We start from the raw sequence: 17,839 nt of genomic DNA on the forward strand, positions 1-17,839 counted from the left end.
CGTTCGTTACAGATAAACAGATACTGGCAAGGGGTATATAGACGCATTGGGTGTGAGTATTTGGTCGATCTGGAAGCTATTGAGGCAGCTCAACCCCGACCTTCAGGCTGGCTGGCAGCCATCCCGCCGTTCTCCTCAGCCCGCCCCTCACGGGTGGCCCCGCCCCTTCCCGCGCGGCCCCTCCCCTCCCCTGACCCCGCCCCGCTCCCGAAGCGCGGGATGCGCGGCGGCTTGGGGGCGGTGAGCGCGGCTCCTCCCGACGCGCATGCGCGCTGGCGGGCGCGCAGCTTTCGGCGCTTGCGCAGTGGTGGCGGGCGGGGAATTTGGAGTAGTGGCGGCGGCGGGAAGCGATGCGGGAGGTGCTGCGCGGCCGCTCGGGCAACCGGCCCCTCACCGCCACCCCCATGGCGCTGCCCGGTCCCTCCTGGGCCCGCACCCGCGCCGCGCTGGGGCGGCTGGAGAGGGCGCTGAGCTGCTCCCGCTGGTAACGGATGCCCCCCCTCCCCTTCCCCTTTCCACCCCGGCCCCGCGGCCGTTACGTCCCGGCTGCCGGCAGGCGAGCGGAGCCGCTGGCGCTCTCCCTTAAGGCCGCGTGTGTTAAAACTGCCGCGTTTCTCCTTCCTCTGCCCACAGCGCCGGCGTCCTGCGGGAGCCCGTGTCCCTGGGGCACTGCGAGCACGTCTTCTGCCTGTAAGTAGCGGGGTGCGGCGGGGCTCGGCCGTTCCGCCTCCCTCCCCGAGCCGCCGGCGCTTTGAAGGCCCCCCCCGCCCTCCTTGCTGCCGTGTTTCGGAGAACAGGCTGGCCGGCCTTAGGGAGGTGGGCACCGGTGGTGCTTTCGGCCGGGGGGGTTGAGTGGGAGAGGAAAGCTGGAGCTGCTGTTCGCCTGTAGGTCCGGCTCGCTGCTATAGGGCGGGTGTCTGGCTTGCCCGAAGCGAAAGCCAAGCTTTCCGAGGACTGGTTTAGTCTTCAGGTGGTTGGCCGGGCGTAAAGGGAACCGTCAGCCTGATGGACGGGGAAGTCCACTCGCAGTGGGGTAGGAGGCGGAAACAACTTCCAGTTCTTCTCGTCACCTCCAACTCCTTCTTCTTCCTCCCTTCAAAACAAACCAAAAAGAGCAGCCTGGAAAGATGCTTCCTGTTTCCAATGCGGTTTTGCTCTGCTTGAGAGGATTGGTGCTGCTTGTCATTGCTTTGGCCTTCTGCTATGCTAATGGCTTTGCTCCTTCAGATCTGCCACTGTAACTGTTCCTGTATTTGTGCCCATCTGAACATGTTGGGACAGCACGAGTACCTCTACTTATAGTTTGTAAAATAATCTGAGTGTTTAAAAAAAACCAAAACGAGTTAAGTTAGAAATATCCTGCTGATGAGGCAGTTCTGAGGAGATGGTAGTCACTTGGTCTGTCTTAGGGCAACTCACTGCATTGTCAGTACAGGCAGAGTGTGAAATGTTTGTGCCCCAGAACCTCATTTGGGGAAGGTGGTGGAACCTTCTGGCTGTCTTGTATGTCACTGCTCTTCATGGCATGCAAATGCAAACATGGGGACTTAAAAGGTCAGTCATATATCTTAAACAGTTTCTCTGCAGAGCAGAGATGTGAGCTGGCTATGAAAATCGTATGCTTTTTATGGTGGAGAAGGTAGACGCTTTCTAACCTCTGCTTGTAAGCCAGTCTAGAGATTCAGCTTTGCCTCATGTTGATACTGTAGTGACCATGCCAACTATGTCAAAAGCAGAGGAAAACCCTTCCCTCCCTCCCTTGTGGCTGTGTATTCACTCCCTGTCTTCAGTTGCACCTTTCTAATGGGAGCTTAAATTGTTGAAGGCCTGAAGACTAAAATACTAGCAAAAGATTTTCTTGCTTCTTAAGGAGTAACTTGGTTAGGGGACAGATACCCTCGGCATCTCTTCCCCCCCAGTATGGATGTATTAAAACATGCACAAATGATTTATTTCTATCCAGAACTGTGGGTTCTTTCCCAGCTTTGGCCATTAACTCCTATATAAGATTCTGCCGTCTGAAGCAAATTTTTTGTCATGTGTTCTATTTGTACTACCTGTCCACAGAGTACTTTGTAAAATAACCCCCAGAAGCTTGTATGAGTTACTTATAAATATGTTCATATCTATCTTACAGAATCTTTTCTTTCTCAGGTGTAGTGTGGATTGCTGAACGGTAGTGCAAGGGTGGCTTAATAACCATAATTGTTTAGTTGTTGGGCATCTAAAGCCTTGTGGTTTTATTTTGGATAACGCCAGTGTATTCTAGGTGATAGATTTCAAACACCCACTGTTTGTTGAAGTTTGTTGTTTTTTGGGTTTTTTTTTTAAGAAAAATTTTCAAGACATCAGAAGATGAGGCAGTTTGCATTGATGATGCTGGAAAGAATAGCTAATAGGAGTCTTAAGCACTCATTAGCAGCTGTTTTTTACTCCAGAAAAAGAGTTTATTTGCTCTTATCCAAGTTATTGTTATGCCTGTTCTTTTCTCTTTTGTATGCCTGACCTTTTAGTCATCAATTTCATGTGCCCTTTGATGACTGAGTCTTGGATAGCAGCAATTTTTTTAAATAAACCTAAGGAAATTTAGATTAATTTGTTTACCAGCAAATTCGGTAGGGTATGGGTTGATTCTGCAGTAGTCTGACATGAACTGATTCTGGTCCATTGCTAAAAACAGGTATTTATTAATATATCCGGGAAGGAATGGGGTGAATGGCTGGAACTGGCTTCTGACTTATGATGTGAAATATGTGAAACTAATGAACTGAAATAATCAGGTCACACATAATGTAACTGGTTCTCCCTCAGCATGGGTTTTATTATGGGCAGGGATATTTATTAAGATCTGTTTCTGCAGTTTTGTCTGAGTAACTCTACTAAGTTAGTTACAGTCATTATCCATTAACTATAAAAACTCAACAGCTAGAAGTAATTAGGAAATGTCATGGTATAAAAGTCATTCTGCATTTCCTTTGCACTACCCTTTACAGACGTGGGAGACCTGAGGCCAACTTTCCTAGAGAACAAGACCTGGTTGGTTTCTATCTTTGCTCCAAGTGATTTGTCAATGTCATCTAGAATATGTCAGAGCCAAGAATTGTACTTCAGTCTCCCGGCCATAGCAGTGTCTCAATCATGAGATCCTTTGCCTACTCCCGGCAGGCTGTTTAAAGCACAAAAACACCTAGCACAATTTTTACATACCAAATTTCCTGTCTTGGAATTAACTGAAGGCATGATACTTGTGTGGTGTTTGAGGGACAGGTGCCAATGCAGAGAACAGATCTGAACATAACTCTCTTCTTAAGGAAAGTGGTGGTAGTAGTTATGATTCTGATATTGTTAACTGTTACACTACTAGTTTTGGGGTGTATAACTCAGATTCCAAGCTGATTATATGTTTAGACTCTAGATCCATAGACTTTGATCTTCCTTTCCAAGTAGCAGCACATTGATATTACTTGCATTCTGTTCCTCTGAATGTTTTAACATGATCTGCTCACATTTAATTTTATACCTTTGGCTAGAATTTTGTGTTCTGTGTGGTGGTAAGATAACGGAGACCTTTGAAGTTAATTCAGTCTTGGGTATATGAAATTATAACCTATATTTAATAGGATAGATTGGAATTGAGACGTAACAGTGGCCATTGAATGTTGCAGCTCAGATGGCAAATCATGAGGTCCTCTCACTGGACTAATCAAATGAGTAAGAGATTTTAGGCTTATATGGGAGAGTAGTATTGCTAAGAAGTTACAAGTGTTAAATGACCTTTATCAAGTAAATCTGTTCCCCCCACCCACCCTGCCTTGATCATCTCCTGACATAAATGCTCTGAAAGAGAAAAGTGATGGAATACTCTGAGCACCTGCAGATCCTCATGCGACTTCTTACAGAAAAGCATTCAGACAGGTGAAACTTGACAATATCAAGAAAACTAAGTAGGAAAAAGTGGAAAGATAGTTTACTATAGGTTCGCTTTCTGTCACTTGTTTAAAAATAGAAGGCTACAGAAGAATAGCTCTACCTTTAGCTGAGGTGTAAAAGAATGTGTAGTTTTAACTGTTTGAGCCTAATTGCTGTTTGTCTCCAGATAACAACGGAGGTTTAGCATACCTGGAAAATTTGTGAGTCTGTGGGAGTCACAAGATACCATGCCTTTCATGAGAGCGTCCTGAGAAGGCTCTGGACTTGGCTTGCTTAATTATGGCTTGTCACTTGCCATGATAAATATGTCCTCTCCTGCATTTGTGACTAAGTCATGTAGGCTTTACAATAGTGGTTTGTCAACGCTAAAATAAGAGATTCTTGCTGAGCGTTTGGCTGTGAAAAGGTTGATAGTGATTATAGTGGATAACTTATGCTGGATAATGGATTTTTACATTTGACTTTCAGATCTTGCGTGGGTGACTGTGTTGGCACAGAATGCCCAGTGTGCCACATGCCAGCCTGGGTGCAAGATGCACAGATAAACCGGCAACTAGACAACATGATTCAGCTTTGCAGCAAACTGCGGCATCTGCTAGGTGCGGACACCTCAGGTAAGAGCAAACCTGAGTCTCTGACAGCTGTTGAATCCAGACTGCTCCATTTCATTTCATGGGCTTTGTAGAGAATGAGCAGTGCAGCCCTGTTTAAGATTCTGAAAGGCTGTTCCAAATCATGTTTGGAAATTTTGATTTGAAGAGAACTGTCTGTATGGATTGCTTGTTCTGTGATCTGTTCTACTAAGAAATCTGCATGAGCTCTTTAGTCCATAATTCATTAGAATCTGTCTTGCAAAATTAGATGAAAGTGGGATAGATTCCCAAGTCATGTGGCAGTTAGTTGCACAAACCAGGGGCACAAGTTGTCTTATCCTGTGCTCTTAGGGGAGCACTAGTGTGTAATGTTCTGCAGTGTACTCTTCTGTAGGGGGGGCCCTGTTAAAGGATTAATGCATATATTCCCTTGCCTCTTGTGTATTTGTGCACTGAGACAGCATGCTGGCCCAGTAACTTTCAGTTTAGGGTTTTTGCACATGGCAAAAATGATATGTGTTCCTTGCCTAAAAGGGGAAGGAAGCAAATCTTAACTCATTTATTTTCTGGTCCCTAACAATCAGCTAGTCTGCTGCAATGGAATTTTGTCATTGCTGACTGTGCTAGAAGATTGCAGAGATTGTACTCTGGGAATTCATCTCTTTATCAAATTTTAGGCTGATTGTCAAAGTAGGAGAAAATGAAGTGAAATAAGTATAGGTGAATGTGTCTCTCTTCTGCAAGCTCAGAGGGGAGCATATTTTATGTAAGACCAAGTTTTAGAAAACATTAATTTAGCTGTCAGATACAGAAAAAGTAATTCTTCCTTCATTGTTGCTTCCTAATATGTTTGTCTAAATTAAAGATTCTTTTTCTAAGTCTAATCCCATCAGCACCTTCATGCTCATTTATGGGGTAGCTCTTTATTGACATCAAAATGCTTGTAAGTGAGGAGGCTGGAAACCTATGTCCAACTGTAAAGGAATACATTTTATATAGATATAAAATCCTATGGTGACTAAATCTTCTGGAGCATAGAAAATATAGATGATGGCTTAAATAGGATTTCAGGGAAACATTTTAAGTGGTGAAGGCTTTCAAAAACATAGTTGGAAGAGAATCTCTGAGAGGAACTATTTGTGATGCTATAAATAAAGCATTTAAAATACACCATGAAAGTATTATTGATACTGTTTGGACATTTTGGAGAACTCTTACAGATGGATTAACTCTTAAAAATTGGTCTGATGTTTAACTGTACTAGAAGTTGAATAATACATTTAATCCCATAGTTCTTCTAAAATGAAGTTTGTGTGGTGTGGCTAAACCACAGAACAAAATGAGGTTCTTTCTGTTATTCTTTGTTCTGACTTAAAAGCAAGCACAAAATTGAAGTTTACAGGAGTGTTTTATTTGGAGCTAAAATTATGAACTGATGTGGGAGATTAATTTCCATCACTTGTAGTCTTTGCACTGTACTACAGATTAATGGCCTTTCGGATGTTTCATACCGAGGTTGAGGGAAAAACCTCCTGAATTGGTGATAGTTCACTGTCAGGAATGGTTTGGATAAGTAAGTAAATGAGCATACCTCTAAAAACAGCCAATTATATGTTGTATTATGGCAAATCACAGGATGCTGTAGCTTTAGAGATTTTGAGAGCAAATCCTTTAGGATATTTTATCCCTCACCTCTGGCAAATCTGTCACTTCCCATAGATCTGTGTCTTGAACTTAATGTATACAAAGTACAATACGTTTGAGTTTGGAGAATTGGGGCTTCTCTTGTTAAGGAGTTGCTTTCATGTTCTTACAGCACTGTACTTCTGCCACATTCCTGTCAACAATATTTTCTTTCCTTTTTTGTTAGAAGGTCAGAAATTGTATTTTATGTTCCAATAAAGCAAACAAGAATGAAGAATCAGTTCTGTGGAGGAAAGGAAGAGAAGCAGTTGAAAAAGGAGTATTTCCTTATTTGTTTTATATCCCTTTTGCATATTTGTTTTATATGCCTTGTTTTGAGACAATTGTGGCTTGTCTCAAGGCTTCTGTTTGAGATCCTTGTTGACACCAAAGTTTCTAATGCAGATGCATCATACTACCATTTTTTAATCTACAACAGACCTAGTGAATGCAGTAAGTTGTGTGTTGTCTTTAAAAAACCACAGAACTACTGTGACTGAAAAGGATAGGGTTAAGCTCATGTGTTGAGTATTTCAAGTATAAAAATCCTGTGGAACCTCAGGTTACAAGTAGGTATGAGAGAGATCTTACTTCATACTCCATTGGGATAAGAATAGCTTTTTGCCAAACAGCATGTGCATTCTAAGAAGCAGCAGCAAGTAATTCAGGAAAGACTGCACAAACCAGCTAATACTTCCCTTTTAAATTAAAGGGAAGCACAGCAAATGACACTACAGGATAGTACTGGGGTGACTGAAGGGGAATTGGCAATCAACGAACATGAAACTGGCTAGAAAATAGGTAGCAAATGCTAAGTTTCAAAATTAATTTGCTTGTTAGAGATGTCCTTAGTCTGTGGCAAGAAAAGGAGAGCTGTCTGACCTTTTCGCTGTGGTGTGTTGTACCTTTATGAGGGTAATGGGAAGCTATCTGGCTGGCAGCCTTCATAGGTGGGATGTCTGCACCTCAAAATCTTTAGCTTTAATGTTGCAGAGTCCAAGACATCTCGAGAATTGGAGTTGGTGGGATGATAGGCTTCATAGGTGAGTAATTAGTAAGAACTTGTTGAATTGTGGACATAGTGTGTGTAGTATACTAGAGTTGAAGAAAGTTGATTTACAGTAATGATTTTGAAAGTGAATTTCTAAATACTTTAGCAGATTCTTCTGTGTGATGTTCTTTAAAAATAAGAGATTGTCATAAATTTTTACAACATCCATTTATAGATGATTTAACCTTATTCTTTGTAAAATAATCTGCTTTGCTCTTACACAAACAGAAAGCCTTCCTCCCCCCTTCTCAGAAAGCTAGACCTTGCAGGTGTTGGTCAAAGCTTCCTAAGCTCATGTTGGTGCTGGTAGACAGTAGGAGAGATCAACTTTTGATTAGCCTTTATAGTATCATAATTCAGTTTCTCAGTTACTGTTGTGGAGGGAAAGATGTTGAACTCCTCTTGTAACAGATTACATTGCACTTCATGTATACTATGACATTTTTCATAATAGCTAGAGATGAATTTTTGCATAGCTGGAATTTCTCCCTTCCCCCCCTCCCCCCTGGTGTTGAATACTTAACTTGCAAAATAATCATTCTTCAGTGAAGGCACTAATGTTGCACAGATGGTACCAAAGCACTTCCCTTTGATTTTTAATAAGGGACTAGTTTGTCAAAGAGATTTCTCAACTTCTGTTCTGAAACCCATAATAGAGAATAATTTGAAAGGCATGCAATGTGCATCATTATATTCCTTTGATGCAGATTAATGATAGCTAAACCACATTTTCTAATTGCTCCTTTTTTTCCTGCTCTAGCCTGTTATTGCACTACAGCAGAACTTGGGAGATGTAGCTCTCTATTTGCAATGCACTGTGTATCTCCTCTAATATTTTTGTCTACTCTCAACCCTTTCAACACTTAAGAAATTCAAGTCTGTTAAATTCCAGCATTAAGAAACTTGTGCTTATTATGTGCAAATAAGTCTAAGTTAGAAAGATTTCAGTTAATGTATTGTGTGTATCAATGTTATGTTTAATAGGTAACGGAGAGGAAATTTACTGCATTTGCTATAGGCTGATTCTAATACTGTTATCGTGGGCAGTCTTTACATTATTGCAAATGCTTAAAATCTAGAATTAGTAAGGCATACTTCACTGATTTACCTTGTCTCAGTGCATCTCTAAAAATTTTGGGAGGATGTTTCTTATGTATTAAAAAGACAATTGAATCTTAATCGTATATAGTAATTTTTTCACTTGTGTTGAGACGCAAGCTCTGGCTTCTAACTTGGAGTCAGCAAAGAATTCCTTTGGATCGATTTTTCTATGAGCAATTTTCTCTGAAGGTAGTTTAACTGAATGCACTAGCTACCAGATAATACCCTCTTTATATAAATTAACATTTCCTTATTAAACCATAAGAACTTCCTTTTGGTTTCTTAGCACTGTGTCTGTTTTCTTTCTCCCTCTCACAGCTCTGGGTCCATCAAAGGATTAGATTTTCAGGGAGGGTAGAGTGGCCATTTGTCCTTATTACTTCTACTCCATACCTTGTACACTTTGGATATGGAGGAAAGGGGCAGCAGAGTCTAAGAATAACGTTTTTTTGCAGATGCTATGCAGAACTGTTCAGGTAAAGTTGATGTTAGCTACAGAGTATTCTGAAGGATGGATTTATTGAAGAGTGGCTGAGAGACAGCACACACCTTGGCAGAAATTGCAGTTTCTTCGCCAGTAGGCTATGGAGATGCCCTAGGTGTGCATGGCTGGCCTCACGATGTGACAGATCTCTTTCACAGTCTGCATGGCCTTTTAATCATGTTCTGTGAATGCCTCCCTGTTCTAAAACATACAAGATACTCTTCTACACCTAAAGTAGTTGCATGTGAGGAAAAATAATCCTGGGACAGTATTTATTTGGTGTATTTTCAGCATGTTTTTAATAACCTGACTAGTAAGTTCCTGCTGAGCAACTAGTAATAAACAGATCAGTTTAAGAAACTTGTGGTTGATTTTTCACAAGCTTTCTTGCTACCAGAACTGGTATATACATAGCTTTCAGTGTAAATACTTAATTGTCTTATGCTGCTTTAGATTGTACTTCTGAAGGACAATGCCTTTGATTGAATTTGTCACTTGGACTTCAAAGTCTTACTGTGCTATACACATCAAAAAGAATTCTGGCCATCATAAAATAGTTGCACAAATGACTTTTGCAAGCTGATTTTATTCCTCCTCTTTACTTGGAGATGACTGATAGTTCTAGCAAGGTAAATATTTTAGAAAGAAATCTGCTAGTTGTCTAAACAGTGAAGGCAAGACAAGTAAATAGTAACTGTGGTTTATATTTTGCATCTGTTTGCAATCAAGCTCTTCCTTTTTTTTTTTTTAGATGTTATTGTCAGAACGAAATTGGATATGGTATCTTTCTGAAGGCTAGCTAGTTAGGAGATTTCAGTCTCAATTTCAGTGCTTTTTTTCCTGTTTGCACCAAGCCCAGCCCTACAGGAAAACCAAATAGCTGCAGTTCTGTGCTTGATGATTATCTTTAGATACCTAAATGATTGATTAGCTAGCCTCAAGCTGTATTCTTAAAGATGATTTTGGTCTGATGTCTTACATATTCCTCTAGCTAAATCTCCTAGTATCTAGCACATTTTAATTCAAGGGGGTAAGTAGGGTAATTTAAATCAAGCTTGAGGAAACATTTAACCTTGAAATATTGCTTTAAAAGAAAACAGCAAATGCCTATTTCGATGTTGAATTACTAGCTATACAGTTCTGTTTTAAGTGAAATTTCAAACGTATTTTTTTGTGGCTAAGGGAGTGGGACTCGTTTGTCTGCTATCTGTAAGTTTATCACAGTTTGCTGTGGAAAACAGACTATAGTTACTAACACCAAAAACAGAAGAGGAGGTATGGGGATAGAAAGTTAATGCACTGAAGTGAAAGTAATGCACTGTTGCAGTGAGTGTCTGTCACTTTTAATAGTCGAGACCTCGTATAGTTTATTTCAAGAATGTTTAAAAAACCCCACTGATCTTTGTCTTAGTTCTGTTTAAAAATAATACTAATAATACCCTACTTGCCTCACTAGGCAAAATTAATATTGGTTTTGTGATTGAGTGCTATAAATCACCAAGACTTTTGTGAATGGTAGTCCCTGAGGTTGGGGGCAACAGACAGAATGAATTGTGCATTTACTTTGGAGGACTTGTCCAAGTACCCTAAAATAACTGAGGTTTCCAAGAAAGAATCTGTAAAATATCTGTTATAGTTCTTTTGCATTGAAAGAGTTGTCAAATTAAATTAGTGTCTAGCTTAGAAGTCACTTTATGCTCCTTAATTTATTCTTGAGCCATTGAGGACACCATTTATAGCCCTTGTTCTCAACTGTTATTTCATGCACTGGGAGTACAGGATATTCCTCCGTCATCTTGGTTATTGATTTGTAATATGCTGTACAATGTGACTTATAAAATTGCTCCACCGCATATTTTTAAAGAAATGTTTGAGATCATAAAAATGTTTAGCTTCCTTGGAATTATTTACTATCAAGGGGTAAAGGATCAAATGACAGGACACAATTACTTACAGATCTTCTATATATTCCTCTGATTCATCTGCTATATCTGTGGAATCAGTCAAAATTTCTCAGGAATGTTCAACATTTTTATAAGGATTTTATTTTTGCTTGCTTGCCGTTATTTTTCCTGTTCATCTTCAGATGAACTGTAATATCTTTTTAGAAGAACATTTCTGTGCTCTTTTGTGTATGCACAGACTACTTTGTTAAACCTATTTCCAAGGAAAACTCAGTGAGAGAACCAGCTTCTCTCCTCTTTAATCTGGTCAGAAATCTTCTGTCCAGATGCTGCATTATGAACCCAGACTGTTAAAGAAATTTCTCTACCAGGCTGCTGACTTGCATAGCAGATAGCTTTAGCTGCACTGGGATCCCTCAACTCCAGAGTGGTGTGTGACCTTGCCAGTTGTTTTAAAGCCATTACATGTGTCTTTTCAGAAGAAATGAAGGCACTCATAGGTTGTATTTAGTGACATTTCATCAGTTATTACAGTTGTTATTCTGATGTTTTTTCTTTGCAATGTTCTATTGAAGAGTAGTCTATAAATGATTTTTCCTCTTCCCTGATGCACTTAGGTTCAACAGAAGCCACATCCACACCAACTGACTCAGACTTTGGAAAAAAGAATAAGAAGAAACAGTTAAAAATGTGGTTCAGCCCAAGAAGTAGGAAGATTCGATGCGTCCTGAACAAGAGTCAGCCTGAGACTAAAAGTGATGACCTTTGTCTAGACACATCTTCAATTTATGATTTCTTTCCTTCCCCTCCTCATGAAAAGCCCTCCAAGCCAACAAAAAAGCCAACACAGAGACAGAGTAAGAAGATGAAGAAGAAGCGTCTATCGGACATTAACAAAGTGTGGAGTTTAGAGAAACCTGAGCAGAAAGGAGGATTTGAGAAGACTCCTAAGGAAAAGTGTGTGACCATCTGCAGTCAACCGGTAGCCCTGTGTACTCCAGAACCCAATAGCCCTGAAGAGACATTTCAGCAGGAGTCTATGAAGGAAGCTGACTCCAGCAAAAATATGGAAAATGTGGAAGTATTGCCACAGGTAAAATCCTCAGAGAAGAAAGATAGCAGTGAGGTTGCGTGCCCTGTGCAAGTCAGCAAGGAAAAAAATTGTGCTACAGAGACATCACTGTCAACAGAAAATGAAACTACATCTTATAAACGTGGAAGGGAGCAATCCAGACTTCCATTTACTTCTCAGTCTAAAAGACCAAGAAGAACTGAGAGGGCCATTATTGGGAAGTCAGTCAGTCAGGCAGATTGCTTAGAGGAGTTACATCAGGGCTGCCCCACCTCCCCAGCAACTGAACACAAGACACCAGTTCAGATTTCTTCCTCTGTATCAAAACTTACTGACACCGTAATGAAGACAAGAAGCTCTGCAGTCTTTCAAGCAATAAATAGTCCTTCACTTTCAAAACTTCCCTCTACCCCATCTAGTTCTAAGACTTGTGATCAGGTAGGAATACCACACAGCCCTTCTGTGTTGAAATCCCCTGGTGGTAACACAATTGCCAGAAGAAATTACAAAGGAGAGACTTTGCTCCATGTTGCTTCCATCAAGGTAGGATCATCGTCTTCTAGTTCAACTTTAAACAGGGGTTTAAAAAGACAATGTTGTATTAAAAATATCCTGGAAACCAGTTACTTCAGTACATCCTATTTCTGGGGGGGGAAATCTCATTTTGTGTGCTTTTTCTTCTAGGTTTATTGGGGAGTTTCCAACCTGTTTCTCTGATTTCATAAAGAAATGACTATTGGAATGATGAATGATTGTTATACTTGAGAAATGCGGTGTACTACAGTGTCAGTTATGAGTTCTAGGAAGTGATAAGTATTCGAATGTTTTGGCTTTATATTTGCCAGAAAGCTGGCTCTGATTTGTCATAAGGAGTTTTGCTATGTATTTCAGAGCTCACAGAGCGATCTTGATCAGTTTAACTTGACCTGGTGACTCAGCCAGGACAGGATCTGAATTATCTGCATAAAGATAACACTATGCAACCTTAATTGAAGTTAACTATTGTATAATCTTTGAGATCCTCCACCTGATGCAAGTGTTGGCTCAAGAGGAACAAAATGCTGCTCCCTGGGATTCCCATGCTGAGCCCTATGTTCTGAGCATGTTGTCATCACAGACTGTGGAGAAGGGAGAATTATGAGATAGTTGGGATGTTCTCAGTAGACTTCACTTTTATGTAGGCTCAATGTTATTCTTGGAATGACAGCTGTCACTCATTTTGCTGTTGTTATCTTAGCCAGTTCCTGCTGTGGTAGAACTTCATGTCTTTGCTCCTTAGAAGGGCTGTCCTTCCCTATTACTACGCAGAAGCTGGATGCAGGTAGGGCGAGTTGAATGCTTACAGTCAAACTCGTCAGATGCACTAACATGGCAGCTCTCTTCTGAAAGGTCATTTCAAAGAGTTTGTAGTCTAGCAATTTAAATGTACTTTGTGCTAAATCATAATATAGAAATACTGTGTAGCTAATAGACTGCCCATACTGGTAGAATTGATTCACCTGTAAGCATCCTGACATTTATACAGCACTTCTATTTGTTGAGACAAAAGCTGTTCTTGATAAATAACTGTATCCTCTTTCAAAGGCATTCTAATAAGCCACTCCTGCTGCATGAGACCTTTTTAAATGGAAGTGGCAGCTGAGCTGAGTTGAGTTCAAGTATCTTACTTGATGCCATTAATACAGAATTAGGGAGGAGAAAATGAAACATTGTCCTCACAGGACTCAAGAGCTTGAAAGGATAGATCTCCTGTTACCTCTCATCATAAGTCTTGTATATTCCTCTTCATTAAAGCACTGTTTACAAATTATCCTTCCATGATTTTCTGCGAATTTGTAAGGAATACTGTCATGACTGACTGGTTTGGGAAAAAAAAAAAAAATTGATCTGCCTTGGCAAGTTTTCACACAGGTGTGATTTCCAGCAATGTCTGATACTTCTTTGGAACAGTACTTAATCTAAGAAAACAGAGCATCTCTGCTGCTTATTGTGAGACTTGGAGTAAACAGTGATATGCCAATAAGGTGGTTTTTTATTGCAAAGCATTTTGAAGATAAATGAGTAAAAATTAAGCAGTTCATGCTATAGGCAAAAAGGATAAACAAGTTTTGATTATCCAAGTTTAGGGGTATTAGCTGGCACTGCTTGTTGGCATTGGTGCAGCCCTCGGAGAAAGGGATAGGGCTATTTCAGTGGGCTGAAAAGCTGATCTCCAGCTGTAGTGTAGGTGGTGGGGTGGGCATACACATTAATGCTTTTTTCAGTCCTGTGTGTGAATACATTTTGGTGTTGTCTTTTAATGTTTATAATTATTGAGCTAAAATGGGAGTTTGCTTCTGTTCCTCATTAGTTCTGCTGTGGTTTGAATCCATCAATTCCATTTGCGTTGAGGTGCTCATTAGTAAAGGCTTGTTTAACTAGGTAGGGCTTCAGGGTGATCCAAAAGTTACCACTCTCTTTCAAATGTAATTAAAATAAGGCAGGAGAGCAGTCTTTTGGTTGTGGTTGTTTACTTGCATGTATCTTTATTATGAAACTTCCAATGGAACTCTGAGAAAGTTGTTTTACTGTCTCTGAACCTCAGTTCCTCATCTGTAGGAGTTTATACAGATTATCTCCTTTCATTTGTGGTGTTCTTTGTTCTTGTTATATAGCTTAATCATGGGTATGTTATAGCATTCCTGAGAAGTTGCTCCGTCCCCTGGTAGCCAGTAAATGTAGGCACAGTTACTAGCCCATGTCAAAGTGGATTAAGACTTAAGTTGCTCAAGCCAGCATGATGTGAGGAGTTGGTCTTTCTAAAGAACTATTGGTCATGGGGTTTGGTATCATTTTACTTTGTGAAGCAGCAAACAAGAAACAGTAGTGATTAATTGCCATGAATCTGCTGATGGTATGTGGCAATTGCAAGAAAACTTTTTTTTTTAAATGCAGGTATCTTTCATATAACCTGTATGTTTCTAGATGACTCTTCTAAGTTGTAGGAACCCTGCTATGGAACTGATAAATGTGTTTTCTCAAAGAAATTGATCTTGAAAATACTAGGCTTTATACTGTATGCATATTCTCATTGTGGTGTTTTTGGTTTTTTTTTCCCAAATAGCCCTGTCATTTTTTTCTGTTTCTGGAAGAAGTATTTCTCTAACAGTGTTGTTTTATAGGTTATTTTTTTCTTGTTCTTTCTACAGCCAGTAATGTTTTTCCATGTGCATAATGGGAAATAGACTTGTAGCTGCCACCCTCCAGCCAAAGTGAAGTAAAGTCTAATTCGCTGGGACTTCATTAATTATAAAAATAAATATTATTTTCAAGAGTAGTTAGGGTCCAATACCTTGAATTTAATTAAAGCTAATTGAGTTCTCCTGTTTTTCTTATTTAAAAGAGATAATAAACAACATTATCAGGCATTAAAATTAAATGTATTGTGCTGTTTCAAATGATTCTGAGGGATTGTCCTTGTTTACTACTACTAGTCATTAAGTTACTGAAATCAAAATGGTTCTCAAGAAAGGGTCTCGTGTGGATGAACTTAGTGCTGAGTTAAACTAATAAATTAAAATAAATGTGGCTCTTCCCATAGCAAACAGCAGTCATGTTTATCTTCCTCCATAGTCGTTAAAGGTAAAACTTCCCATTAGTTAAAATACAAAACATGTCCTATTGTGCTCCTAATATTCTAAAGTAGTGGGAAATTGCCCAATCAACAGCCCTTCCACATAGGATTTTTTTTACAGTGAAGTAACAAGTTGTTCACAGGACTAACTCTTATGTGGCAATTAAAAATGCAGCACAGTACTACTCAACTAGTTAGTACAGAGTCTTAATTCTAGTACGGAGAGAAAAAAATCATAGTTTCTTGGTACAGTATTTCTGGTTGTGGTTGTGCCTATGTTTCTTCTGCTTTGACAAGGGAGCTGATGGCACAGTTCACAGTGTGGAATCGCTGCCACTACGGATTCGAGGCAGAGGAATAGCAAACTGCAACACAACAGGGTAGCAGAAGACGACAGCAACAGCCACACTGTTACAAAGGAGTGGATGGGAGGTAGCTGGGAGAAGGTTTTGATTTTTATGCTTTAAGTTAGAAGCAATTGGAGAGTTGTCCCTGTTCTGAGGAAAGAAGAAATTGCATCTATGCAGAGCATCTACTTAATCAGGAGAAAGAGAGAAAGAGCATTGGGACCAGTTTTGGTTACCTCCTGTTTCAGGGATCCTTTAGTTTTGACAGCTGACCAGGAGGGCCTTCATAAAGGCTTCACCCATGGCTAGCCTGTTGTGCTGGACCCTTCATATTCATTATACTTAACACTGTAATAACTACTAGGTAATTCCTTCTGAGCCTGTGAGACTGTTCTTCCTTTTTATTGCTTTGTTACCAGGTAATGACACATTAGAAGGGAGAGTGAGAGAAGATTTTGTGGTTTTGTGATGATGAGATGGCCAACATCAGAATACTTTTTAGGTCTTTTTTCAGGTGTCTGACCTAGTTGGCTGTTCAGTTCCTCGCTTTTGGTACCAGATGGGTATATATCATGGTTGAGTGTTGGGTCACATGTGTACATAGGAAGAACGTGTTCCCCTCCCTCCTTTCCACTCGCACCTGTAGGTACAAGAGGGGTTTGTGCTGCTGCGCAGTCGGGCACTCCCAGCCTCCCCTGAGTAAAAAGCAGTGGATGGACAGCATCATTCCTGCCAGCTGCTTCACAGTGAATGAATGCAGCTGTTGGTCCAGAGTCTTTTTGTCTAGACCTCGTGATTTTGTGTGGCAGGTGACTTAGCTGTGTGTATAATATCCATTTCATTGGAGCAATGAGGTCTGCTGGCAGAAACTAGCAGGATAACTCAGATGCAGGTGTGGCACCTGAGACTGCTTTGAAGTTGTAGTTTGACATTGGCTTTCTAATGTTAAAGCCAAATGGTATAGGAATGGCAAGCAGCTTCCTGATTATGGGTAGTATCCAGCAGGTAGCTTAAGACAAAAATGAAGAGGTGTAATGGTTTCAAATGTATAGAACTTAAGAATATGAAAATTGGTCACAAGTCAAAGCAATCCATCTTCCCAAGTGTTGATTTGAAAGCTTAGAAACAAATTGCCATTTCTTTTTTAATAATGCTTGGTTGTCATTTCTCTTGTTTCTGAAGTGGGTTAAACTGAACTTCTTGAATGTTTGCTTTTTGTTAAAGGTTAAGCATAGCTATTTGTATGCTTGTTAGTTAATAAATGATCTGCTGGGTAGGAAATTAATTTGGAGAAATTTGAGGTGAGAAACTTGCTGGTTCCTGGAAAGAGTTGGTTGTAGCATTCACAATTACTATAAGCACACTGTAATTCATATTTGCCCTCTTTGACCACTTAGGAGTAGTAAATAACCTAGTTGTCTGTCCTGTCCCCCTGCTGTAACTTAAACAAGCAAATGTATTTGGGTTTGAAAGGGGGGGGTTGTTCATTTTTTTTGACCTAAAGATTGAAGTCACTTGGTTACCTTTGCAAATAAAGGGAGAAGTGTTTGGTTGAAATGGTACAGGTTTTTAGCTTCATCTTCATGTACTGCCCTAATTCTTTGGGTCTCTCTTGAACTGGTAGAATATGTTTTCATTAACTTAGTAATTTTGATGTGACTTTTGGGTGGAAAGTATCGATGGTTAATGGAAATAGTAAAGGGTAAAATGGGAAAAAAAACCCCTATAAAATAGGGCTGAAAGGACGCTTGCTGTTCTTAACCATCTGTCTGCATTAAAGGTTGTGACACAATGGACTTGGGGGGGAAAAAAAAAACCCCAAACCACAAACAGGCCCAACCAAAAACCTTGTCTAAGCCAAGTGAGGATGGTTTTCTGGGCTTATGCCATCTGCATCTGCAGGAACTAAATTCTCATTGGGAGGGAAGTATTTCTGAAGCTGTGTAAATACCCTTCTCTGTGTAAGCTAATGCTGTCGTCTAGATCTGCCAACAGATGGCCCCAATGCCTTTCTTGCTTCTGTGGTTTTCAGAGCTCTGTTAAGCTGTAGCAGAGGAAGAG

General features: G+C 40.2%; 1 protein-coding gene across 1 annotated transcript in view; it reads left to right on the forward strand.

Moving 5' to 3' along the window:
- Positions 1–348: 348 nt before the first annotated feature.
- Positions 349–17,839, forward strand: part of BARD1 (BRCA1 associated RING domain 1) — a 44,835-nt gene continuing 27,344 nt past the window's right edge. Inside the window, exons 1-4 of the mRNA XM_075027913.1 lie at positions 349–484; positions 634–690; positions 4,399–4,544; positions 11,364–12,361. Coding sequence (XP_074884014.1) covers positions 351–484; positions 634–690; positions 4,399–4,544; positions 11,364–12,361 — 1,335 coding nt within the window. The 5' untranslated portion in view covers positions 349–350. The remainder of the gene's footprint in view (positions 485–633; positions 691–4,398; positions 4,545–11,363; positions 12,362–17,839) is intronic.

This window comes from Buteo buteo, chromosome 5, assembly GCF_964188355.1.
Source record: "Buteo buteo chromosome 5, bButBut1.hap1.1, whole genome shotgun sequence".
Classification (NCBI taxonomy): domain Eukaryota; kingdom Metazoa; phylum Chordata; class Aves; order Accipitriformes; family Accipitridae; genus Buteo; species Buteo buteo.